The sequence below is a fragment of the Hypanus sabinus genome, chromosome 26 (genome assembly GCF_030144855.1).
Source record: "Hypanus sabinus isolate sHypSab1 chromosome 26, sHypSab1.hap1, whole genome shotgun sequence".
NCBI lineage: Eukaryota > Metazoa > Chordata > Chondrichthyes > Myliobatiformes > Dasyatidae > Hypanus > Hypanus sabinus.
Window position 1 is genome coordinate 31,783,056 of NC_082731.1, and position 25,586 is coordinate 31,808,641.

At 49.8% G+C, this 25,586-nt stretch overlaps 2 protein-coding genes across 2 annotated transcripts in view; one reads left to right on the forward strand and one right to left on the reverse strand.

Moving 5' to 3' along the window:
• Positions 1-17,872, forward strand: part of supt16h (SPT16 homolog, facilitates chromatin remodeling subunit) — a 35,339-nt gene extending 17,467 nt beyond the window's left edge. Inside the window, exons 15-26 of the mRNA XM_059950799.1 lie at positions 219-346; positions 837-972; positions 5,044-5,170; positions 7,880-7,998; positions 9,034-9,159; positions 9,329-9,441; positions 9,883-9,958; positions 11,823-11,992; positions 12,979-13,108; positions 13,278-13,407; positions 13,732-13,803; positions 16,899-17,872. Of these exons, the coding sequence (XP_059806782.1) occupies positions 219-346; positions 837-972; positions 5,044-5,170; positions 7,880-7,998; positions 9,034-9,159; positions 9,329-9,441; positions 9,883-9,958; positions 11,823-11,992; positions 12,979-13,108; positions 13,278-13,407; positions 13,732-13,803; positions 16,899-16,996 (1,425 nt within the window). The 3' untranslated portion in view covers positions 16,997-17,872. The remainder of the gene's footprint in view (positions 1-218; positions 347-836; positions 973-5,043; positions 5,171-7,879; positions 7,999-9,033; positions 9,160-9,328; positions 9,442-9,882; positions 9,959-11,822; positions 11,993-12,978; positions 13,109-13,277; positions 13,408-13,731; positions 13,804-16,898) is intronic.
• Positions 17,873-19,156: 1,284 nt separating this feature from the next.
• Positions 19,157-25,586, reverse strand: part of LOC132381407 (X-linked retinitis pigmentosa GTPase regulator-interacting protein 1-like) — a 17,674-nt gene continuing 11,244 nt past the window's right edge. Inside the window, exons 7-13 of the mRNA XM_059950800.1 lie at positions 24,250-24,398; positions 23,404-23,482; positions 22,524-22,630; positions 21,842-22,028; positions 21,475-21,559; positions 21,246-21,373; positions 19,157-21,005 (exon numbers count right to left, since the gene is read on the reverse strand). Coding sequence (XP_059806783.1) covers positions 20,869-21,005; positions 21,246-21,373; positions 21,475-21,559; positions 21,842-22,028; positions 22,524-22,630; positions 23,404-23,482; positions 24,250-24,398 — 872 coding nt within the window. The 3' untranslated portion in view covers positions 19,157-20,868. The remainder of the gene's footprint in view (positions 21,006-21,245; positions 21,374-21,474; positions 21,560-21,841; positions 22,029-22,523; positions 22,631-23,403; positions 23,483-24,249; positions 24,399-25,586) is intronic.

Consider the following 25,586-nt stretch of genomic DNA (forward strand, 5'->3'; position numbering starts at 1 on the left):
GGGAGAGGGGTACAGAGCTGTGACAATTGGATTTCTCTGAGTTCATAAGGGTAGGTCACAATCCTTGACTGGTGGGGAGTGTCGAAGTACAGCTCTGTAGAGCTGCCATGTCTGTCTGCGGATGGGAAATGTGCAAGTTGGGAGAGAGGTTTTTCCTGATCTGACTCTTTCTCTAATTACCACTCTTTCCTCTTTCCCCTCCCTCCCCCTCCACCCAGAACATCAGTACTTCAGTGGAAGGCGATTACACTTACCTGAGAATTAACTTCTACTGCCCTGGCAGTGCACTGGGACGCAATGAGGGCAACCTCTTCCCCAATCCAGAGGCCACCTTCGTCAAGGAGATGTAAGTGCTGGGCGAAGGGAAGGGGAGTGCCCTACAGGGGGAGGAGGAAACTTGGGTTGTGCATGATGTGGATCTGACCCAGGGATGCAGATCAGAAACTGCACTGTGCCCCAGTTTGGGTCTGACCCGGGGATATGGAGACAGGAACGGTGCATGAGGGTCCTCCCGTTGTGGATCTGACCTAAGAGATATGCAGACGGGAGCTGTGCATGGTACTCCCAGTGTGGGTCTGACCCAGGGGATAAGGCAGTGGGAACTGCACGACGCTCCGTGTGTGGGTCTGACGCAGGGATATTGAAATAGGAACTGTGCACAGAGCTCACGGAATGGGTCTGACCCAGGGGATATGAAGATAGGAACTGTGTGTGGTGCTCCCAGGGATGGAAGGACAGAACTGCGGTCAGAGACTTCACTGTACGGAAGTGTTTTCTGTCAGCTATGATCCTCATTGCTTGCTTCTTGTTTCTGCCTCCCCTCTCCCCTCCCTTAGCACCTACCGTGCCTCCAATCTGAAGACGCCGGGTGAGCAAGCGGTGCCCGCCACCAACCTGCAGAACGCCTTCCGCATCATCAAGGAGGTGCAGAAACGGTACAAAACACGCGAGGCTGAGGAGAAGGAGAAAGAGGTGAGCGGCTCCCGTTACACACAGTGCATGGTTATCAGTGGAAAGTGGACCTGTGCAGCCCTGTTACAGACTTCAGTCCTCCATGTCTGTACTGACCAGTCTGTCTGCACGTGGTTTCATCTCCCTTCTTTGCTCATCCATGTACCAATCTAACGGTCTCTTAAACAGCTCTGTGGTATCTGCCTTCTCCAGGAAATTCTTCTTGGGCCTTTAGCTCCTGGTGGAGCAGAGAGCATCAATGACCTCCCGTCTCCATTGTCCAAAGTCGAAGGCATGGTTGGATGAATATTTCTTTAATCCATTATATCCACTGTACAGGGGATTGTCCTATAGAGCTTCACCAGAGCCCTGTTGGCCAGCCTTCCCCGTTTCCACCTCTCACGAAGGGAATGTAGGCTTGGACTTCGGAGGCTCTTCACTCAATTGAGTTAGGGTTACTGTCACTTGTACCAAGGTACAGTGAACAGGGTGCGTATAGCACGCCATGCATTAAGATTTTCATGATTGTTGTGTATTTAATATTTCAGTAATGTTTGAGTAATCTCATATGTATTGTTTGATAAAGCATTCTTGGTTAAATAATTTATTGCAGATTATATAGTTGCACGAAAATGTTGAGAACCCTTTGCAATTACCTGGTTTTCTACATTAATTACTCATAAAATTTGTCTTTGTCTAAGTTACAATAATACTTAAATGTAAGCTGCCTAAACTAATAATACACAAACAATTATACTTTTCATGTCTGTATTGAACACATTGTTTAGTTATTCACAGTCCAGGCTTGAAAAATTATGTGAATCCTTGTATTTAATAACTGGTAGAACCGCCTTTTGCAGCAATAACCTCCACTAAACATATCATGTAGCTGCTGATCAGACTCTCACAATGGCAAGGAGGAACTTTAGACCATACCGCTGTTCAAAACCGTTTCACTTCATCAATATTTCTGGGACACCTTGCATGAACAGCCCTCTTCAAGGCATGCAACAGCATCTCAGTTGGATTCAGATCTGGACTCTTGACTTTGCCATTCCAAAACACGAATTTTCTTATTTTTAAGCCACTCTGTTGATTTTCAGGTGTCTTTCTGAATGTTCGCTTTACGCCACTTCACTTTTACAAAAGACCTACATTAGTGACCTGTTTTCACATTACAAAGAGGGTTTTTGCTTTTACGATAATTTTTCCCATATAAATTATGGTTCTTTGCTTTACGCCATTTTGAGAAAGGTTTCATAGGAATGCTTTACCTTTGTACCTGTACACTTGTGTTTCAGATCATTATCTTGTTGCATCATCCAACTTCTCCTGTAAGATATCTTGATACATCTTTGAATTCATTGTTCCCTCAACGATTGCAAGCTGCCCAGTCCCTGAGGCAGCAAAGCAGCCCCAACCCATGATGCTCCTTACACCATGTTTCATAGTTGGGATGAAGTTTTGTGGTTGATGTACAGTGCCCTTTTTCCTCCAAAGCAGTGTGCATTTCTGCCAAAAAGTTTCAACTTTTACTTGTCTGTCCACAGACCGTTGCCAGAAGCATGTGGAACATCCAGGTGGTTTGTTTCAAGCTTGATGGAGAACATCAGCTTTTGGAGAACAGTGGTTTCCTCCATGATGTTCATCCATGAACACCATTCTTGTTCAGTGTTTTTCTGAACACAGACTTTGGCAAGTTCTAGAGATTTCTGCAGTTCTTTTGCTGTTGCCCTTGATTTCTTCTTCACCTCCTTCAGCATTGCGATCTTGGTGTAATCTTTGTGGGATGCCCACCAAGGAGAGTAGCAACAGTCCTCCATTTGTAGACCGTTTCTCTTGCAGTGGACTGATGAACTCTCGGTCTTCAGAAATGCTTTTGTAATCTTTTCTGTCTTCAGGCAGCTCGACAATTCTTCCCTGAGAGTTGCTTCGATTGATTGGTGCAAGGTGCACATAAACAGATCTTTCTTGAGAAGAGCAGGTTCTGTTAGTAATCTGACTTTGTGTGTGTGTGGTTTTTTTTAATTACAGGGCAGGGCACCCTTGCAGCCCTCACCTCCAATCTCATTTCATTGTTTGGAACACCTGACTCCAAATAGCTTTGGTAGAAAGCATTATCCCAGAGGCTGACATACTTTTTGAACCTAGTCTGTGATTGTTTGAATGGTGTACTCAGTATTAAGAAGAAGTACAATTATATGCGTGTGATTAGTTTAGGCAGGTTGCATTTGACTATTATTGTGACTTTGATGAAGATCAGAGCACATTTTATGAGTAATGCATAAAACCAGGTAATTGCAAAGGGTTCAATAACTTGCAGCTGAATGTATGAATTCATATGTTACACACTACCATGTGAATGGCGCGGCTTAAACTCCTAAGTTAGACCCGTGTTTCAGACTCATGTGACTTCCTTTGAATTAGTTTAAAGTCTTGAAGTTACAAAACAGGTACGACAGGGTGATAGAAGATAAAGTAAGAGTGCAGAGTAAAGAGTTACAGTTATGAAGAAGGTGTAGTACAAACAGGCAAGCCTAATACAGAAGTAGATCAGTTTAAAAAATCCATCTTACTATAATAAGGAACTGTTCAATAGTCATTTAACCGCAGGGAAGCTATACCGCTGGTAACACATCCCAGGTATCTACTTAGAAACATAGAAAACCTACAGCACAATACAGGCCCTTCACTCCACAATGCTGTACTTTATGTACTTTAGAAAAAGCTCCATGAACTTATCCAGGAGTCTCTAAAAAGACCCTATCATTCCCGTTGCCAGCAGCCTATTCCAGGTATTCACCACTCTGCATATATTTTAAAAAAAATCTTAACCCTGACATCTCCTCTGTACCTACTTCGAAGCACCTTAAAATTGCACCCTCTCGTGTTATATACTTGTGTCAGGTCATCGCTTATCCTCCGCTGCTCCAAGGGGAAAAGGCCAAATTCACTCAACCTATTCTCATAAGGCACGCTCCCCAATTCAGGCAACATCCTTGTAAATCTCCTCTGCACCCTTTCTATAGTTTCCACATCCTTCCTGTAGTGAGGTGACCAGAACTGAGGACAGTACTCCAAGTGGGGTCTGACCAGGAGTCTTACCATTAATATTATATTCTTCCATCATAATTGACCTACCAAAATGAACCACCTCACACTTATCTGGGTTGAACTCCATCTACCACTTCTCAGCCCAGTTTTGCATCCTATCTACTGCGGTAACCTCTGTCAGCCCTCCACACGATCCACAATACCTCCAACCAAATAAAAAAATCCATAATTAAATCTCTGAATTCTGCATGCCTTTTAGTGTTACATATTCCCACCCTGCTAAAAAGATACCGTCTGTCGATCTGTGCCTTTCAATCTTTCAAACCTCTATCAGGTCTCCCACTTTTCTAAAGGAAACAACCCAAGTTTTTTTTTACTTATAGCACGACTCTCTACTCCAGGCAGCATCCCAGTGAACCATTTCAGCACCTTGAAAGCCTCCACGCCCTTCCTGCACTGCCTGTTGTACAGAGATGTGGAGCAGGTGGGATTAGGCCAGTGGGAATCATGTTCAGCATGGGCACAAAGGGCCGAATAATCTTCCCGTGCTGTGTCATTCTTTGTTCCCACCCATAGGAGTGTCCCGGACAGTGGGTCGCAGTTACAGGGTGACATCACTGAACACTGGGGTGGGGTTCACCAGGGGGGACAAGAAAATGTTGAGGGACTGAGGGTGCCGGCAAGGTGCAGGGGAATGATTGTATCCCCTGTGTTTACTTGTCAGTGTGGTTCTGACTTCTGGCCAGCAGTTGGCAGTGTTTGCTGGATTTTCACCCTCTTCCATCAGCGACCTGCTCTCCATTCTCCTCCCCCTCCACCAGTGGGATCATCTTCCCACGGATGCTGGCCCACCTGCTGAGTGTTTGCTTCATGTCCAGATTTTATTTTGCATTTTCCAGGGTTTAGGGATTCTTAAAAATATTATGGGCAGCAGCTGTGAAAGAGGGTTGACCATGGGGATTAGGTGAGAGTTGCTGTTGAGGGATTATTGGGATAGAGTGAGAGGGATCTGACTGATTCCCTTCCTGCCCTCCCCAGGGTATCGTGAAACAAGACTCGCTGGTCATCAACCTGAACCGCAGCAACCCCAAGCTCAAGGACCTGTACATCAGGCCCAACATCGCCCAGAAGAGGATGCAGGGATCTCTGGAGGCTCACGTCAATGGTAAGTGTTCGGTGGCACAGTCCCTGACCTGTGTTTGTGCTGCACACTTGTGCAGGCAGGCATGCACAGAGAGATGCCCCGGCCCAGCAAGTGCAACAGTTGCATTCATTTCCCGGGTTCCAGAACGCGAGAGAAAGGACGTACAAGGTTTTGGTTGGACCCCAGCTGCAGTGTATGAGGAAGAAGGATATGGAGAGGGGACCAGAAGATGATCCTGGGATTGAAAGGTTAAAGGATGAGGAAGGTTTGTCTTTGGGCCTGTATTCGATGGGAGTTCAGGAAGATGGAGGGGGGAGGGTCTCAGTCCTGGATAGAGTGGACGTGCAGTTGATGTTTCCATCAGTGGGGGTAGGGGGGAGTCTAGGATCCGAGGACACAGCCTCAGAATGGAGGTGTATCCCTTTTAGAACTGAGTAGAGGGATTTCATCAGAGGGTGTCTACCCATTGCAGTGGAGGCCAAGTCACAGAGTCTGTGGCATGTTAACCATCAGTCAGCACTGAGTACAGGAATTTGGAAGTTGTGAGGCTGCATTGGAGTATTGTGTTCAGTTTTGGTCATCCTGTTGTAGGGAAGATACAAAACTAGAAAGAGTGCAAAAAATGTTTACCGGGATGATGTCTGGACTTGGGGGGGTTGTGCGTTACAAGGAGAGATTACACAGACTAGGTCTTTATTCTCTGGAATATTGAGGGGTTGGGTGGTGTACAAGTTTGAGAGGAGCACAGACAGGATAAAAGCATTTAGTCCTTTTCCTGGGGGGGGGGTGTTAAAATAGGAGGCACATGCTTCAGGTCAAAGTAAATTTTATTATCTGTGTGTGTATGTGTGCATGTGTATGTATGTATATATATATGTCACCATATGCAACCCTGAGATTCATTTTCCTCTGGGCATACTCAGTAAATCTATAGAATAGTAACTATAACAGGATCAATGAAAGATCAACCAGAGTGCAGAAGACAACAAACTGTGCAACTGTAAACATCAAGAACATAAAATAAAGAGTCCTTAAAGTGAGTTCATCAGTTGTGGGAACATCTCAATAGATGGGGCAAGTGAGTGTCCTTTTGCTCAAGAGCCTGATGGTTGAGGGATAGTAACTGTTCTTGAACCTGGTGGTGCGAGTCCTGAGGCTCTGGTATCTTCTACCTCGTGGGAGCAGTGAGAAAAGAGCACGGCCTGGGTGGTGGGGGGAGCTTTGGATGCTGCTTTCCTATGACAGTGTTTCATACATATGTACTCAGTGGTTGGGAGGGCTTTACCCGTGATGTACTGGGCCGAATTCACTACCTTTTATAAGATTTCTCCATTCACGTGCTTTGGTGTTTCCACGCCAGACCGTGAGGCAGCCAGTCAATACTCTGTCCACTACACAGCAGTAGGAGTTTGTCAGAGTTATCGATGACGTACCAATTCTCCGCAGGCTCCGTGGAAGCAGGAACACTGCCATACTTACTTCGCAATTACATTCACATGCTGGTCCGGAGGTGAGAGATCTCAAGTGGACAATATGAGAAGCATAGATCAGTCAGGTAGTCAGAATCTTTCCTCAAGGTTCAACTATCTCACAGCAAAGGACATGTTAAAGGTAGAGGGAGTGGGGGAGTTTAAAGGTGATGTGAGGGACAGGTTTTTTATGCAGTGAGTGGTAGGTGCCCAGGGTTATCAGGAGTTGTAGAAGCAGCTGCAGTAGTTCAGTGGAGTATAAAGACTTTTAGAGAAACGTGTGAATCTGAAGGGAATTGAGATGTTGTGGATGAAATAAAGCAGGAGGATGTTTAGAATAAACTGGGCATCAATTGTAGTTTAATATCTTGGGGCTGAATGGCCTGTAAAACATTGTACTGCAACGTCGTCACATAGAGCTGGCATGCACTTGGAATGAGCTGCTGGAAATGGTTGAGGCAGGCACGTTGAGCAGTGTTTTAAAACCGTCCTGAAGGTTCTTGGCCCCAAAAAAGACCTTCCACTTCTCTCCATAGATGTTGTCTGACTTGCTGAGTTTCGCCAGTATTTTTCTGTGCAAGCAGCCATCAGAAGCAAGTTGTTGGAAGGGGAGGTTTAGAGGACAGTGGGCAGATGGGACTAGCTGGCTGGGCAAATCACAAACGAGAAAATTTGCAGATGCTGGAAATCAGAGCAACACGCACTGCTGAACTCAGCAGGCTGGGCAGCCGATACCCTTTAGCACGGCGGGGGGGAGGCTGAGGAGTGAGGGGAGGAGAGAGAGGAGCACCAGGTGATAGGTGAAACCTGGATGGGGAAGGATGAAGTGAAGAGCTGGGAAGCTGATTGGTGAAAGAGACAACAGGCCTTGGAAGAAAGAAAAATGGGGAGGAGCACCCGAGGGAGGCGATGGACAGGCAAGGAGATAAGGTGAGCGAGGGAAAGGGGGATGGGAAGTCGTGGGGGGGGGGGGGGGGGGACATGGGACATTATCAGAAGTTTGAGAAACCGATATTCATGCCAACAAGCTGGAGGCTACCCAAACGGAATATAAGGTGTTGTTCCTCCAACCTGTGTGGCCTTAGTCGACAGTGGAGGAGGCCATACTGGAATGGAATGGAAGTGGAATTAAAATGGGTGGCCACTGGGCGATGCCGCTTGTTCAAAACGACAAAGGACTTGGGCCAAAGGGCATATTTCTGTTCTTTGTCAATCCGTGTCAAATGAGACCTGCTCTCCTCTCTCCCCCCCCCCCCCCCAGGGTTTCGCTTTACTTCTGTGCGTGGTGACAAGGTGGACATCCTGTACAACAACATCAAGCACTCCATCTTCCAGCCCTGTGACGGCGAGATGATCATCGTGCTGCACTTCCACCTCAAGGTAGGTCCCGTGCTTGGATCTGGGGAGGGGGGAGACGTTGCCTGGGATTTGGGCCAGAGAGAGCCTCACCCTTTCTGCCTCTGGCCCAGAACTCCACAGGACAGGTTCAGAGTCTTAACTCCTCTCTCTCTGTTAGTCTGTGGGGATCAACCCTCGATCCTCTGCAGAACACTGTGTATGGGTTCGATGTGGGGGCCTGGGGCAAGGATGACCTCGTCCCCTCTGTCTCTGGCCCAGATCATTATGCACGGGGTTTGGACTGGTGTGGGATTGACCCTAACCCTTCCACCTTTCCCAGAGTGTCACCATTATGGTAGGGTTTAATCTGGGTTTGGGTGTGGTTCAGACCTGTGGGGATTGAATTGGGTTTACCATCACCGGAGTACAGTACATCATGAAACGTGTTGCTTTGTGACAACAGGACAGCGCAATGTGTAATACGTTAAATTATAAATAGAGTGCAAAAAGCGAGCAAGAATTCTGAGGTAGTGTTCATTGTTCAAAAATCATGGAAGAAGTTGGTCCTAAAACGTTGAGTGTGTGCCTTCAGGCTCCTGTACATCCTCTCTGGTAGTAATGAGAAGAGGGTGTGTCCTGGGTAGTGAAGGTCCTTACTGATCGATGCTACATTCACCTTTTTGAGGGAGGAAGTCCTCTGGTGAGGAAGCTAGTGTCCAAGATGGAGCTGGCTAGGTTTACAACCCGCTGCCGCTTGTTCCGATCCTCTCCGTACCAGATGGTGACTGGGTCTCTGGCCCAGAACGCCTTGTACGTGTTTAACCTGGTTGGGACTCGTGGGGATTGACCTGACCCCTTCTGGCTCTGGTAGTTAACCCTCCCTCACTCCCCAGGATGCAGTGTATAGGCTTGACCTGGGTTTGCCAGAACTCTGACTGGTGGGGTTCACTCCAGGTTGGAGTGTATTCAGTCTGGGGAGGATTAACCCAGCACTCTGTCTCTGAGTCACTTCCGGGGTTTGGGACTGAGTCAGTGATGGATCTGGGCCGGCAGCAAGTAATCCTCTCCCTCCTGCAGAACGCCATCATGTTCGGGAAGAGACGGCACACCGATGTGCAGTTCTACACAGAGGTTGGAGAGATCACCACAGACCTGGGCAAACACCAACACATGCACGACCGCGATGACCTTTACGCTGAGCAGGTACCAGGGGGTGAGGGTGGCTGACGGCCTCAGGCTGTGTGTCTGTAGAGAAGGGGGGGGGGTGAAGTTGACAATGTCTGAGGTGAGGAGGTGGTGGGGAGCATACCAGGGGGTTGAGTTGGTGGTCAGGGGTGATCCTAGGACTGACTTCTCCCACCTCTGCCCACAGCTGGAGCGAGAGATGAGGCACAAGCTGAAGACGGCCTTCAAGAACTTCATCGAGAAGGTGGAGGCACTGACCAAAGAGGAGCTGGAATTTGAGGTCCCCTTCCGCGACCTAGGGTCAGTCTGCAGTCCTTCCCCTGCATACCACCGCCTAACCCCCGCCAGCTACCTGTGGTCAGTCCACAGTTCCCCAGCCGTCCCTCCCAACCCTCCATCCGTCATCCACCCTACAGCTGGAGTCTGTTGCCACTTCTGGTCCTGTGCTGTCATCCTCCCACCCCCACTTCATCTATTCCACTCAAACATCCCCTCATCCCACCCCCAACTCATCTATTCCCCACCCAAACCTCCCCTTATCCCATCCCTCCTGCCACCCCCCACATCATCTACTGCACTCAAACATCCCCTCATCCCATCCCTCCTTCTGCCACCCCTCATATCCCCATTATTCTTCTCTTTTTCTCACTGTCTCTCAGTCTGTTACCCTGCCCCGGTGTCTCTCTTCCCCTCCCTCATCCACCACAGTCTCTGACAGCGCTCTCCTTTTCTTCCCCCCAGGTTTAACGGAGCCCCCTACAGGAGTACGTGTATGCTGCAGCCCACCAGTAGTTCCCTGGTCAACGTAACGGAATGGGTGAGTGCGTCACTCTGTCTCGCTGGCACCTCAGTGTTTCACGAGTGTTAGACTTGGCGTGGTCCCCCTCTATCGTAGATCAGTCCCACACTGGGAGCATTGTGCACAGTTTCCATCTCCACTGGGGAACACAACTGTTGTAGTTCAAGGTTGAAATATGTATACATTATGCAACCTTGAGATCCATCACTTTACAGTCAGCCACAAAATCAGAAACCCAAAAGAACTCATTTAAAAAAAAAAGACCCACACCCAACGTGCAGAAAGGAAAAAACAGAAATCATGCAAACAATAAAAGTAAGCGAATAGCATTTAGAGCAGAAGTGATTCCATAGGCACAACCCAGAGCAGGCCCACGGCCTCAGCCTCAGTGCACTGAAGAGCAGAGTAAACGTCACAAACAGCGCAACCCTTGTCTCTGGTCCTAACACCCCATCTTACTGGCTGTTTAAATCGTGCAAACATTGGGTCATTCCTTGCACTAGGACCTGTGCCCCGTCACATTGATGCGTTCTGGGCCTGGACCCTGCTGCCACGGTTTTGTCCTGTACCTGACCTTTCCAAATTGGTCTGGCGCTTAGATCAATCAAAGCTCACTCTCAGTTTTGGTGGGTAGACTCCGAAACTCCTCTGCTTCAACTTCTCTCCACTTTGTACTCCAATTCCATCTCAGACATGCCTCCACCTTGCTCCCGCATGCATGGTTCTGCCCTCGATTCGGCCTTACCTTTGTTTGAGGTGATTTTTGTTTTACAGAAAACACGATATTAATAAAGTATGTAGTTGTATTTCTCACTTTGAAAACCGCTAGTAAGTTGTCACTCATTTTCAGTAGAGCTGGAGTCGTAAATGTCACTGGTGAGGCCGTTGAAGTGCTGTGTATACTTGTGGTCTGCCTATCTTAGAAAAGACGTGGCTCAACTGGAAAGAGTGCAGAGAAGGTTTATGAGGACTTCACCAGAACTAGAGGGCCTGTGTTACAGTGAAAGGTACCAGAGGGAAGTACTGGTAGATACAAAGCAGTCTTTATTCAACAAAGTAATCACAAATAAGCTGACAGTCCTTGGAGTCACGAGAGAGAGACCCTTTCCGAACAAGAGGTCTGGCTAGCACAACATTACATGATATTTTATATGCTGAAGACCAAAGGATAATTCAGGCTAATGTTCAAAGGATAATTCCGTATCTACAATGCTTCCTTTGAATTACATGTAACATTTTCAAATGCTTGGATCTCCCGACCATCACACCTCCCTGTTCACGCCTATATTACAGACACATAATGACACACAAGTAATGAATTTAAGTCACCATTGTCTGTCCAATTGACCTGTTTCACAGATCATAGGAACTCATTGTTCAGAGCTGCATATTAGATTTAATTCATAGTTCATATTTGAACTTGAAGTTTGATTAAGTTATTTGCTCTAAAAATCTCTTAAAACCATGACTAAATGGCCATATTATAGCGAAAGGTTGGCCAACCTTGGTCTTTATTCCTTGGAATGTAGGAGAACGAGGGGCGGTCTTTAGAAGTGTTAAATATGACGAGAGGCGTAGGTTGGGTGGACAGTGATGGTCTTTTCCCCAGGCTAAGGGAGTCGAAAACTACCAGACAGGTTTAGAGTGAGAGGGAAGTTTTAATAAGGACGAGAGGCAACTTTTATTCCACAGAGGGTGAAGGGTCAGAGGAAGCGGTTGAGGCAGACACTACAGAATCATTCAGGAAGCACTTGGATGGGTACGTGGTGGGGGCATGGGCTGAACATAGGAGGTTGGGACTAGCATCATGTTCGGCATGGACTGTTTGGGCCGAAGGGCCTGTAGGCCGGCAGTTCTGACGTATCTCCTGCTGTTGTTGCAGCCTCCGTTCGTGGTGACATTGGATGAGGTGGAGCTGGTTCATTTTGAGAGGGTGCAGTTCCACCTGAAGAACTTTGACATGGTGATCGTCTACAAGGATTACAGCAAGAAAGTCACTATGATCAACGCCATCCCCGTCGCCTCTCTCGACCCCATTAAGGAATGGCTGAAGTACGTGGTGTCAGTGGCTCTCGACTGGGACTGTGTGTGGTGGGAGCTTCACTCTGTGTCTTATCCTGGGAGTGTGTAATGAGAACTTCACTCCGTGACTGGCAAAAACTATGTTTATTGCCGATTTGCGATTATATAATAATACCACAAACACAGACTCAATGACAAACTAAATTAAAATGTTCCTGTTATTGTCAAGAATAACATTTATCCCCTGTGGTACCCGTGGACACTGTGTGTGTCTTTTCTTCACGGTTACCAAGGCACACAGACTGTTAAGTAGTCAATGCAGGCAAAATCCTACGATGCCCACTCCAGGACCCACGGATATTTGCCTTTGCCAGTCCCAGGAGCAAGTGTACTAGGGCATCCTCCTCCCTTTACTGAGTGTTCAGATATGAAGAGGTTGGGACCAGAAGGCAAGGGGCAGCCCCTGCAGATGTCTGAATGGTGTTTGCAGCCTCACACACTCCCGTGTTCATGTGGTACGTGGTCTGTAGGAGCGATCAACAGCCAGGAGATTTGTGAACTTATTGCAGGACACTGCCCTGTGCAGCAGCCTCCGTCCCAAGTCCACCATATGCGTGAGGCGGACACCCTCGTAAAATGTTTTCCGCTGGCATCTCCCCCTGTTGCATGTCAGGATGGTGAACATGAGCTAGGAAATGGGTGTGGAGCAGTAACCGATACAGGTACCTCCTACCTGCATCCATGAATAACCGTGGGCGTTTGTGAGAGATGGCCTAAGTTGCATGGGAGCAGCACCCAGCTGAGCAGAGGTGAACCTAGTCACTGCAGAGACGTGAGTCACAGCGACGTCTGATGAGATGGGGCCTCAGCCAGGATGCTGCCTCTTGCCACCTGAGGCAGACGGGCAGCGTGGAGGGAGTTTCACTTTGCCTCTAACCCGGGGAGTCTGTGATGGGAGGGGAGTGGGGAGGTAGACCTGCCCTCGCCGCACTGAATTGCTCTTCTTCCGACGACAGCTCATGTGACCTGAAGTACACTGAGGGCGTCCAGTCCCTCAACTGGACCAAGATCATGAAGACAATCGTGGATGATCCAGAGGGCTTCTTTGAGCAGGGGGGCTGGTCGTTCTTGGAGCCAGAGGGAGAGGTAAGGAGGGAGCAAGTTCTCTAATAGCCCCTGCACCCCTAACCTGGTCTCCCTCTTTCTCCTCACCCCAGTCCTGTGCTGTTTGTGCACCCCCCCCCCCCCCCACACGCCATTCACTCCCTTTTCACTTTCCCCGCCAGTGCGTTAACTGTTGTCTCTCACTCCACAGGGCAGTGAGGCCGAGAGTCAGGACTCGGAGTCAGAGCTCGAGGACGAAACCTTTAACCCCTCGGAAGACGACGATGAGGCGGAAGATGAGGACAGCGATGAGGATTACTCCTCAGAGACCGAGGAGTCTGGTGAGTGTGTCCATCTCAGCAGGAGTGGTGAGGAGGGAGGGCCGGCTGTCTCCTTGATGTAATGTTTTCCTTCCCTCTCTCGGTGCACGTGAAATCTCTGGTGTAGGGGAGTGGGTGGGTGGGGAGGGCAGTCTGTCTCCCTGGTGTAACGTTTCTGAGCAGAGGAGGGGACGGTGCAGAGTGTAAGGGTGACGATGAGGGAGAGCAGTCTGTCTCCCTGGTGTAACGTTTCTGAGCAGAGGAGGGGACGGTGCAGAGTGTAAGGGTGACGATGAGGGAGAGCAGTCTGTCTCCCTGGTGTAACGTCTCATCTTGTTCTCGCAGTGAGTGAGGAGTCTCTGGGCAGCGAGGAGAGCGGCAAAGACTGGGATGAGTTAGAAGAGGAAGCTCGACGAGGTGAGTAACGACTCGGCTAAGGCTTCTTCCCTCCCCGGACAGTAACAGCTCCCTGTCAGCCACAGGTGAGTGCAGGTGTCACACTGCCCCCTTCAGCAATCCTCCCTATTCACTAAACATGTCCCAGCCCTCTCTGCTTTGCCAAAGTGCTGTGGGTGCACGTTATACTGAGGGCATCAACAGACCCCACACAGGAAGCTGAGGCACAAGAGAGCCAGGGGCAACTGGATCCAAAGTAGTCTTGGTGACAGGAGGCAAAGAGGATAAAAGTTTTTTCCTGATCATCAGTCTGTGACCTGTAATGGCGAGGCTTTACCGATCAGAACACATTCGGGGTACTGTGAGCAGTTTTAGATCCCTTACCTACAAAAGAATGTGCTGGCATTGGAGAGAGTCTAGAGGAGGTTTATTACAGTGACCCTGGAATTAGCATCTTGTGATATCACAGGTGAATGGAGGTTAATTTTGTTAAGTGTGAGGTGATTAATTTTGGGAAGGCAAATTAGGGTAGGACTTCTGGAAGGGGAGTATCGTAGAACTGAGTGACTTAAGGGTGCAGGTATGTGGTTCCCTGAAAGAGGCATCACCGGGTGGTGGTGAAAGCTATAGAAAAGGTTACTAAACTGGAAAAAATAGAAGGACATTGCCACTAATCCTTGAGGGGCTGAGCGATAGAGAGAGGTTGGGATTCATTCCTTGAGTGTGGACAACAGGTGTGACATTATAGAGGCATGTAAAATCAAGAGGGGCATAGATAAGGTGAATGTGCAGTCTTCTTTCCCTGGGATTGGAGAATCAAGAGCCAGATTTAAGAGGAACCTGAAGTGCTGCTTTTTCACCCGGAGGAGGGGTCCGTATATGGAGTGAGTCAAAGTGGTTCAGGTAGTGACATCAACAACCTGTAAAAGGCACCTGGACAGGTACAGCACTGCACAAAAGTCTTAGGCCCACGTATATAGCCAGAATGCCCAGTACTTTAGCACAGAACTGTATTTGGAAGCATGGAGCAGAGAGCGAGTTAGTAAATCTGATGGGTTTTGGGAATGGTAAGGGTGGAGTGCCATGAGAGGGGTGGCAGAGAAGGATGGTCAAGGGCTGGTGTCAGTTCAGACACACCCAGCCCTGAGACACCAGGCAAGGTCATTTGATTGCAAACAATTGGTGTATGGATCTTTACAGAATGTCTCCTTTGGTGTTTCCTGCTCCCTCCCCTCTCCCTTCCCCGTTTCCTTCCCAACCATGATCCCCCTCTTCCTGGCCCCTTCCCACTCTCAGTCCACAGTAGAGACCCATATCAGAATCAGGCTTATCAACACTCACATATGTCATGAAATTTTTTTTTTTGCAGCTGCAGTACAGTGTGATACATAAAATTACTGCAGTTGTGCAAAAGTCTTAGGCACCCTAAGACTTTGTGGCTAAACCTTTTGCACGGTATTGTACATGAATAGGAAAAGTTTTGAGGGATATGGGCTGAACACAGACAAATAGGGTTAGTCTGGTTGGGCCAACTGGCCTGTTTCCGTGGTGTTTGGCTGTGACTCAGTGCAGCCTGGTCTCCTTGACTCCATCCAAGGCTGGTTTGATGTCGAAGGCAGATATGTTTGGAACAAGACCCTACAAGGAGCTGAGGGACCTTGGCCGAACCCAACCTGATCTTCTGGGAGAAAGTTCTCACTGCACAGTTTTATCATTGTTGCCTGTGACGAGGAGGATTTGTTTGTTTCCTGTCCGGGCTGGAGGACTTTACTGACGGGAGAGACTACGCAGGCTGGGACTGCTTTCAGTGGAGTGAAGGAGGGGTACAAGTTTGAGAATCTTTCTCTCACAGTGAGGGGTAGGTGATATTTGGAATTTGCTGACGGAGGACATTTTGGAATCAGGCATAGTCATCACATTTAAGGGACACTTAGACAGATATTTGAATAGTCGGGGTGTAGAAAGACACGGAAGGAAAGTGTTTCAGCCTACAGTGTCTGTGCCCAGTGTGATCCAGAATTAAGCTAAATCCCTTCTATCTGCACACCATCTTTCTCTGAACATCCATGTGCCTGTCTTAGTATCCTCTGTCGTATCCGCCTCCACCACCATCACCCCTGGCAGTACATTCCAGGAGCCTACTGCTTGCCTTCTACGTCTCCTCAATCCTCTCGCCTGCTCTCTTGTATCGGGCATTTCAGCGCTCTGGAATGAGCGCAGAAAAGATTTATGAGGACATGCAGGCCGAGAGATTCCAGGAAGATTTGTTTACACAGATGGTATTCAAGAGGCTCAGGCACATGATTGTGCAAGAAATGAAGGGGACTGAGCATTGTAAAGGCTGAATGGACTACTTTGGTTATTAAATTGCTAATTAACTCAGCACAGCATTTTTGGGCCAAAGTATTCCTGTGTTGTTCTGTGTTCAGTGTTGCCAGGACTCGAAGGGCTGAGTTATAAGGAGAGGTCTTTATCCCATGCAATGCAGGACTGTGAGGGCCTTGGAGATGTTTAAAATGACTGGAGCTGCAGATAAGGTGGACGGTGACCGTGTTTTACCTCGGGGTAGGGGAGTCCAAAATGAGTGGATACAGGTTTTGGGTGAGAGGGGGGAGATTTAAAAGGGACCCAAGGGGCAACTTTTCCTGGTGGGTGTGTGGAATGAGCTGGCAGAGGTAGTGTCATTTCAGAAGCACTTTGATAGGTACGTGGAGTGGAATATGGGCTTAATGCAGGAAATTGGGACTGGCTGATTGGCCACTGTGGCCAAAGGCCCTGTATCGGTGCTGCAGTTCTCTGTAACTGTGCGGTAGGGGAATAACAGTGCTGGCCATCTGTCTGTCCACCTCAATCAGGTCTCTCTGCCCCTCTAGAGAAAACAGTCCAACCTCCCCTTGTAGCTCATGCCCTCTAATCCAGGTGGTGTCCTGGTGACCCCCTACTGCAGCCGTTCCAAAGCCCCCTCAACCCTTCCTGTAAAGTAGAATGGGGAATGGATGGTTTGCTCAGAGCGTCTTTAGCTGGACGGTGTTGGGAGGGGCAGGGGAGAGATGTTGGGGGGGTTAGAGTTGTGCCTCATGTATAACCTCCCCACTCTTCCCTTTCCCCCACCTCAGCGGACCGGGAATTCCGTGACGAAGAAGATGATACCCGCAGCCGGAAGCGGAAGGGTTCCACTACCACCATGGGAAACAGGAAACGGAGGCGGAAGTGATCTGTACCCCCACCCTCTCCCCAACCTCCCTCCCTGTCCACCTACCTATTCTCTGTTAATATGCCATGGACCAATTTCAAATGTGACAATTTATAGAAATGTGTTGGGAGAGGTCTCTCTCCCCCTCCCCTCCCCCTCTCACCCCTCCCTCCCCCATTAATACCCCCCCCGTTGGTTAGAGTAGCTCTCCCCCTCGGAGTGTGGGGTGGGGGGTGCTTGGGCACTGTCCTTCCTGACCTGTGTGTATGTGTGTGTGCACGCGCGCCTCGTGTCTGTCCCCCCCGGGTGTGTGGCCCTGTGGAGGGGGTTGTGTGTGTGCACTGCCTGTGTCCCCAGCACCCTCTCTCCCACCTCAGTGGTTGGGGTGGGAGAACTCAGTTGGCTGGCTGGTGGGGTGAGGGCGTCTGCCGTCTGGAACAGGAGTGTATCTGCAGAGAGTCCTGTCTGGGTGAGGTATCCTCATAGAACCAGCCACTCCAGTATTACCCGGACCAGACACCTTACCCTGTCTGAGCCGGAAGGGCAGCATCTTGCTCTGCCACCCCCAAACCCCCACCATCCAGGCAAGTTGGTTCGTTCACGCCTACATGGGAGAGGCCAGTGGCATCTGGTTGTGGGGGGGGCAGCACCGTCCAGCTCTTGTCTTTGTGACCTGGCGTCCGGGTCCCGCCAGGCCAGGCGAGACGGTGTCTGCATGCTGCCAGGTGAGATGCACCTGGGAGTGGCGTCTAGGTTCTGTCAGACGATGCTATCTGGGTTCTGTCAGAGGAGACAGTATCTTCTGAATCGCGGCTCCTTCCCCTATTTTTTTTTTTATTTTTCATTTTGATTGTTGTGAGTTTTTTTCTCATTAAAGTACAATTTATATAAAACAGATGGCAGCGTCTCCTGTCTTTCTCTCCCCTCCCGCAGACCCTGGTCAGTCTCACTTACTGGGTTACAAGCTTTGGTCTCTTCCCCCTGCCCCTTCCCCACCCTACCATCAGTGAACATCCAGCAATGACACTTGCACAGAGTTTAATGGGACAATGGTTCTCCCAGACACTGGACGAGCCAGGAAGGACGGGAGTCGAGAGCCGTGTACGTGTGTCGTGGGTTGGGCTGGCGGATATGTCTATAGAACAGCGATACACCACAAACATATGTGCCAAACACAATGCCACATCAATAAAATCCCTTCTGATGTAAGTGTCCACATCCCTCCATTGTAGCTACCTCCACCATCATCTCTTGTGTGTTATCGATAAATAACTTGCCCTGTGCATCTCCTTTAAACTTCTCATCTGAACTGTATGCCCTCTGGCAGTTCTAAGATTCAAAGTCCATTTATTTTGAAAGTATGTTTGAGGTATACAACCCTGAGATTCGTCTCCCCACAGAGGGCCACTAAACAAAACTCTGCAACCCATTCAAAGAATAACATCAAATTTCCTCCACCCACACACAGAAAATTCGCTCAAATGCCATGGATAAAAGTGAAAAATGCAAAATTGAATAGTCCAGGTATATTCAGTTCAGCTCAGTATTTGTTATCTGCAGACCGTGCACATTCAAAATTGCCCACCCTGTGGAGAAGGATTCCAGCTGTCTGCTCTATGTATGTCTCATAATTCTTACAAACCTCTATCAAGTCTCTCCTGTGCTCTGAAGAAAACAGCCCAAGTTTGTCCAACCTGGTATAAAATGCTGGTGAAACTCAGCTGGTCAGGCACTGTCTATGAGGAATAAACAGTCAATGTCACGGCCCACAGTTCTCCTGATGAAGGGTCTCAGCCCAAAACGTCGACAGTTATATTCCCTGTATTGATGTTGCCTGACCTGCTGAGTTCCTCCAGGAACTTGTGTTGGTGCAAGTATTCCAGCATCTGTACAGTTTCTTGTGTTTACGATCTCGGTGAACCTCTTCTGTACCCTCTCCACATCCTTCTTGTACTGGGGTGACCAGAGCTAGACACGATATTCCCAGCTGCATAACTTGGGCTCACTGCCCTGCCCTACGAAGGTAGCATTGCCATAAACATCTACCACCTTCTCAACCTGTGTGACAAATTTCAGGGAGCTGTGGACTTCAACATCTTCTCTGCATGCCAATACGTAAGGGCCCTGTCCCTTTACCTCCCAAAGTGCGACACCTCACACTTGCCCGTGAGGTGCAACTAATCGATATACAAAGTACATTTATTATCAAAGAATGTATAAATTATACAACCTTGAGATGTGTCTGCTTACAGGCAGCCATAAAGTAAGAACCCAATTAAAGAAAAACTACAATAAAAATAAAAGACCAACACCTACTGTGCAAGAGAAAAAAACACATGAAGTGAACAATATTCTGAACCCCAAAGTAGGTGCAAACCCTCGCTTACCAGTTCATCGTTCTGGCAGGTACGGCAGCCAGGGCTATTTTCATAACCTCAGTGCCACGGAGAGAGAGGGCAAGGGATATCCTGCTATATCCTTTGGCAATCTGCACTCTCCACAATACTGTTACTAGAGTTGAATAAACTCTTCTTGGCTTCCATCCGGGTACAGGTATCAATTATAACCGACATTTCGATGACAAAACGCAGCCACCTTCAACAGTACAGGTGGCAGAGTTTGTCATCAAAACATCGGTTATAATTGATATTTGTACCCAGCTGGAAGCCCAAGAAGCATTTATTCATCATACACGCTAAGAAAGCACTAGCTCCTTTTTTCAGTTGTGTTTCCACATACCCACCCGTCTATATTTTCATCTGGGCTACTTATATCAGAAACCTCAGAGATCCCTGTGGAACACCACCAGTCATGGACCCTCCAGTCAGAATAAGTCCCATCCACTACTACCCTCTCTAGGGGCAAACAATGTGAATCCAAACACACAATTCACTGTGGATCCCGTCCATCAGGATGAGCCTCCCATGAGGGACCTGGTCGGACTCCTTACTAAAGCCCATGCAGGCAATGTTCATAGCCCTTCCAACATCAGTCACCTTCACCATCTCAAAACTTTCAATCCAATTAGTAAGATGTGACCTGCCCTGCCAATTGACCTGGATCAGGCCATGGTTTTCCAAATGCTCATCAGTCCTACCACTAACATAAGACCGTTGTCTATAGTTTCCAGACTATTCCCTATTTATCTTGGGCATACAACATGGAAACAGGTCTTCCAGCCCAACTTGCCCAGGGAGATAGTCCCACCTGCCCAGGCCCCTCGAAACCTCTCCTATCCATTGGTCATCTTTTAAATGTTGCTAATGAGCCCACCTCAACCACTATTTCTAGCACCTCCTTCCAAATGCTGTGTGGAAAAGCTGCCCCTGATGTCCCTTCTAAATCTCTCAACTCTGACCTTCAATCTATACCTCTTTAGCATCCCCACCCCCGGGGATAAAGAGTGATTTCACCCTAAGCTCTTGTGATCTTACATGATATCATCCTACGAATCTCCCGTGTTTCAGGGAATAATATCTTGGTCTTATAAGACAGGTCCCCCAAGTCCATCCTGGTAAATCTTTTCTAGTTAAATAACTTTACAAAACTGAACACAGTACACCAAGTGCAGCCTCATCAACACCTTGTGCAACTGCAACAGGACTTCCCGACTCCTGTACTCAAAGCCTAACACCTTCACTGGGGCGGGGCGGGGTGGGGGGTGTATCTGTAGACAAAGGGAAAAAGATCTGCTGAATGGGGTAGGGGGTAGGACCTATACATCCAGGTGTCCCAGTCACAGACCAAGGACTTGGAAGAAAATCTCCTCAGCGAGGGGTGGGTGGGGTTGAGGTCCAGCCGCCACCGAACCTCAAGCATTTGGAGGGAGGTGGCAGCATATGGTCAGAGGGTCGAGAGGAAGAGATCAGGGAAGGGCCTGGGGTGCCGTGTCATCAACCCAGGACGTTCCGACAGACGGAGTTCACGGCCTTGCTGGAGAACTCGGTGGAGATGGCGCGAAGAGCTGGTGCTCCCTCCACAGAGAGGGAGAGTGTTCCGATGACTTCCGCCTCTTGGCTGGCATCCAAAACTAGAAAGCAGGGAGAGAAATCCAGTCAGTCCAGGCGAAGGGGAAGAGGCTCCCGCCAAGCTGGGAGCATCCAGGGGATTGTATGTGGAATGGGAAGATCCGCGGATGTATCCTAGATCCCCGGCAGGGGGTTACAGGCTAGGATACGGCCTGTGGGTCTACGTATGGAATAACAGATCCCTGGAAACAAATGATGGGGGTGAATTCTAATCCAGAGGTTTGGGGGAGTGGGACACTCACTGTCAAACTCCTGCTGAATGATGTCCTGTCCGGTTTCATGGATCCTAGCCAACGGGATGTGGGAATATCCAATATCCACGCATTCACCATCATCCTCCAGCGGCTCGCTCACCACCGTGAACTGCAACCTGCGAAGCCACACGACACGTGGGACAGGGGTCTCTCCTCGGCCCGCAGGACCCGAATCCAACACGGGCGCCTCCCCCCCACCCCCGCTTCCCCTCCCTACCTGCCAAGGCCGGGCTCCCCTCCTTGCAGGTGCGCGTACAGGAATTGCCGCTGCTGGGCGTCGTGCTCTGGGTCCAGGGGAATAACTGAGGATAGAGAGAGTGGGTGGGCACAGAGACACATTCTCCCCCTGCCTAGCAAGCCCTTCTCTCTTCCCCAGAGCCTCTCCCCCTCGTTCACCCCTTTTCCCTCTATCCCCCTCCCATCTCCACTGTATCCCCACCCTCATCTCCCCTTCCTCTCTCCCTCACTCACTTTCCCCCTACCCCCATTCTCAACCAACTCCTCCTTCCACCACCTCTCCCTCATTCTCTCCACCCACTTGCCTCCCCCTCCACCTACCGTGCCCGCTCCCTTCCCAGACTCACCCCTACTCCAGTGGTAGTATATCATCTCCCCCCGGCGGGGAGTGGGCAGGGAGGTGGGAGTCTCGTCCCCGGCCACCCCCGGAAGCCAGAACTCCACGAAGAGCTGCCGGACGTCGGGGTCCCTGGCTGGGGGGCAGTCGGGATGGAGAGAGAGCCACAGCACCTCGATCCGCAGACGCTGATCCTCCTGGGGGGTGGGGAGCAGAGGCCGGTCAGCACAGGAGAGACCTCCACACGTCCCTCACTCTCTCCAGCCCCTCTCCCTTCTCTTCCTCCCTCCCTCCGAGCTGGTGTCCTCTCACCCGTAATCTCATCCACTCTCCTCTCTCACCTTCCCACTTCCCCAATCCCCACTCCCTCGTTCCCAACCTTTTTTATGCCATCGACCAATACCATTAAGCAAGGGGTCCATGGACACCAGATTGGGAACTTAACTCCTGCTGGGCTTTAATCTCCTTCTTGTTGCTCTATAAACACTGCAGCCCTCCCTCTCTCCTCCCCCCCTTCTTTCTTGTCCCTCTCTCACTCTGCCCTTCTCTCCCCCTCTTACTCTTTCCCTTCTACTTTCTATCCTCCTCTCTCTCCCCACACACTTCCCCCTTCTCCTCACCCCTCTACCCCCTTCTGCACCCTAACCCCTTTCCATTCCCATTCCCTCCCCCAACAACCCAGCCAGACTGACCGGTCTCGGGCGACTCAGTGGGAAGTGGATCAGCTCATCGCTGTCAGACGACTGCGTCTCCCTGTCATCTGGCGTCTGCGTCTCGATATCCACAGTTTGTCTGGTTTCTGGGAATTAGGGAGTTCCATCTTTAGTTGACTCCAATCTTCTCCACACCTCCCAGCCTGTAACCCACGTCCAGGGATCTGTTATTCTATATATAAACCCCCTGAACCCTTATATCAGATCCCAGCCTGTAATCCACTCTGTTATAAACCCCCAAACCCCAGGATCAAATCCCAGCCTGAAACTCACTCACAGGGATCTGATATTCTATATATAAACCCCCAGGTCAGATCTCAGCCTGTAATCCACTCCCGGGGATCTGTTATAAATCCCCAAATCTCTGGATCAAATCCCAGCCTGTAACCCACTCTTGGGGATCTGTTATTCTTTATATAAACCCCCTGAACCCTGGGATCAGATCCCAGCCTGTAACCCACTCCCAGGGATCTGTTATTCTATATATAAACCCCCTGAACCCTGGGATCAGATCCCAGCCTGTAACCCACTCCTGGGGATCTGTTATTCTATATATAAACCCCTGAACCCCGGGATCAGATCCCAGCCTGTAACCCACTCCCAGGGATCTGTTATTCTATAAATAAACCCCCTGAACCCCTGGATCAGATCCCAGCCTGTAACCCACTCCCAGGGATCTGTTATTCTATATATAAACCCCCAGGTCAGATCTCAGCCTGTAACACACTCCTGAAGATGTGTTATTCTGTGTATAACCACACGCTCCCTGCCCCCCACCCAAACCCCTGGATCTGATCTATTTTGTAGTTTAGATGCCTCTCCCGTTATCGTCTCTTTGCTTGATCGTCCTGTGCTTTACCTTCCCGTGCTCCTCTGTTCCGTGCCGGCCTCTCCGTGACTGACCGTCCGTGAAGCTCGGGATGGAGACGGGCGCGGATCTGGAATGGAGCGGAGGATCCGAGTTACCTCCTGGAATCTCTGCGGACCTGTCCCCTCCGATCTCCCGGGACCGTCTCACCCGATCGCCATGTAGATGGCCAACACCCTCACACCGATTGAGGCTATTCAGCAGATCCATCTGCTCCAGTCCCGTCTCCCCAAACTCTGCAACACACACAAAATGCTGAAGGAACTCAGCAGGCCAGGCAGCATCCAGGAAAAAAGTACGGTCGGCATTTCGGGCCGAAACTCTTCGGCAGGACTGACTGAGATACTGACTGTACTTTTCCACGGATGCTGCCCGGCCTGCTGAGTTCCTCCGGCATCTTGTGTGCGTTGCTCTGGATTTCCAGCGTCTCTCATTCCTCATTTCTGGGATGTGCCAATCTTGACTGGCACCTCTGACCCCACCCTGGACCCAAACACTAAACCTGAACACAAGCCCTAAATCCTGAACCCAGAACCCAAATCTGAACCTTGAAAAAACACTAAACGTGAATCCCAAACCCGAACCCTCAACCCAACTTCTAAACACAAACCATGAATCTAAATTGTAAATACAACCCCTAACCTGATCCTTCTCCAGCCCCTACCCAGCCTCCACTATCTACCCCCTTAACTATAACCCCTCACCCTAAATCAGCCTCTTCCCTGCCTCCCGACTCCCACCCTGACATTGATTTCTCCAAGTAACTCTGCACCCTGTCAAACAGGCTGGCCCCTGAACCCTCCCCCAGTCTCTCTAGGGCTCCTGAAGCCCGGTCACCTGGGTGGGATCTGGCTGGTGGCTCTCCGTGGGGAGGTAGATCCACTGGGGATCTCCCTTCTCATCCAATCCGATGCCCTCGTTCTCCGGCAGGGTGAGTCTCATCATGTACTCCAGCCAGCCAATCAGGCGAGCAGAGGGACCAGCGTCTGTAGGGTGGGTGGGGAGAGGGAGCAAGGACAGAGAATGGCCAGGTAGGGGAGAGAGGGGTGGAAGAGAGAGAGGCAGGCGAGGGAGAAGGGGAAAGAGAGTGTGAGGAGGAAGAGATAGGCAGGAGAGGGGTGGGGAGAGCGAGAGAGAACAGAGAATGGCCAGGTAGGGGAGAGAGGGGTGGAAGGCGACAGGAGAGAGGGGCAGAGGTGGGAGTACAGGTGGAGAGTGAGAAAAGAGAAGAGGGGAGCAAGAAAAGTGGAGGGAGGGAAGAGAGAGCGAGGAGAAAGAGGAGGAAAGGAGGCGGGAGAGGGAGAGTAAGAAAGAGAAGTGGGAGGGGGAGAGAGGAGAGATGGGGGATGCAGAGAGGGTGTGAAGGTAGTGATGGGGAAGGGAGGTAGTGAGTAGGAGAGAGAAGAGAGGCAACAGGGAGTGAACAGAGGTGTGGAAAGGAGAGAGACAGTAAGAACAACATGAAACATCACTGACAAGTCACAGCAGATTTTAGTGAGAAATTTTGACAAGGTTCCACATCAGGAAGTGGGATCGATGGTGAACTGGCCATTTGGACTCAGTGTTAGCTTCAGAAGGCAGAGGGGAGCAGGTCGATGGGACTGATTCTGGCTGGAGGTCTGTGACTCGCGGTGTTCCACGGGGATCAGGCCCTCTGCTGACTGTGAAGGGTCTACCCGTGGGTGACCCAGATGACAACGTAGACGGTGGCTGAGGCAGCCGGTGGGTGGTATGAAGACAGTCAAAGGATACAAGATGTTATCGATGAGTTACAGAGATGGGCCCAGAGGTGGCAGATGGAGTTTAATCGGGGCAAGTTTGCAGCGTTGCTCTTCGAGAGATGAAATGCACAGGGACAGGACGCAGTTAACGACGGGACCCTACAACATTGGGGGCCGAAGAGCCTGTACTGTGCTGCATTGTTCTAGGTTCGAACGGCGCTAGTACACAGGGGGATCTTGGGATCCAAGTTGAAGGGGTCTGCACAGGCTGATTGCACAGTAAGCAAGACGCACAGCAGGATTACCTTCGTCTCCCGAGGCACTAAGGTCAAATGTCGGGATGTTACGTTCAGTCAGGTTGCACTTGGGAGTACTGGGTACAGTTGTGGTTCGACCCATCGCACGGGAGGGTGTGCAGAGGGTGCAGAAGACACTCACCAGGATGTTACCTTG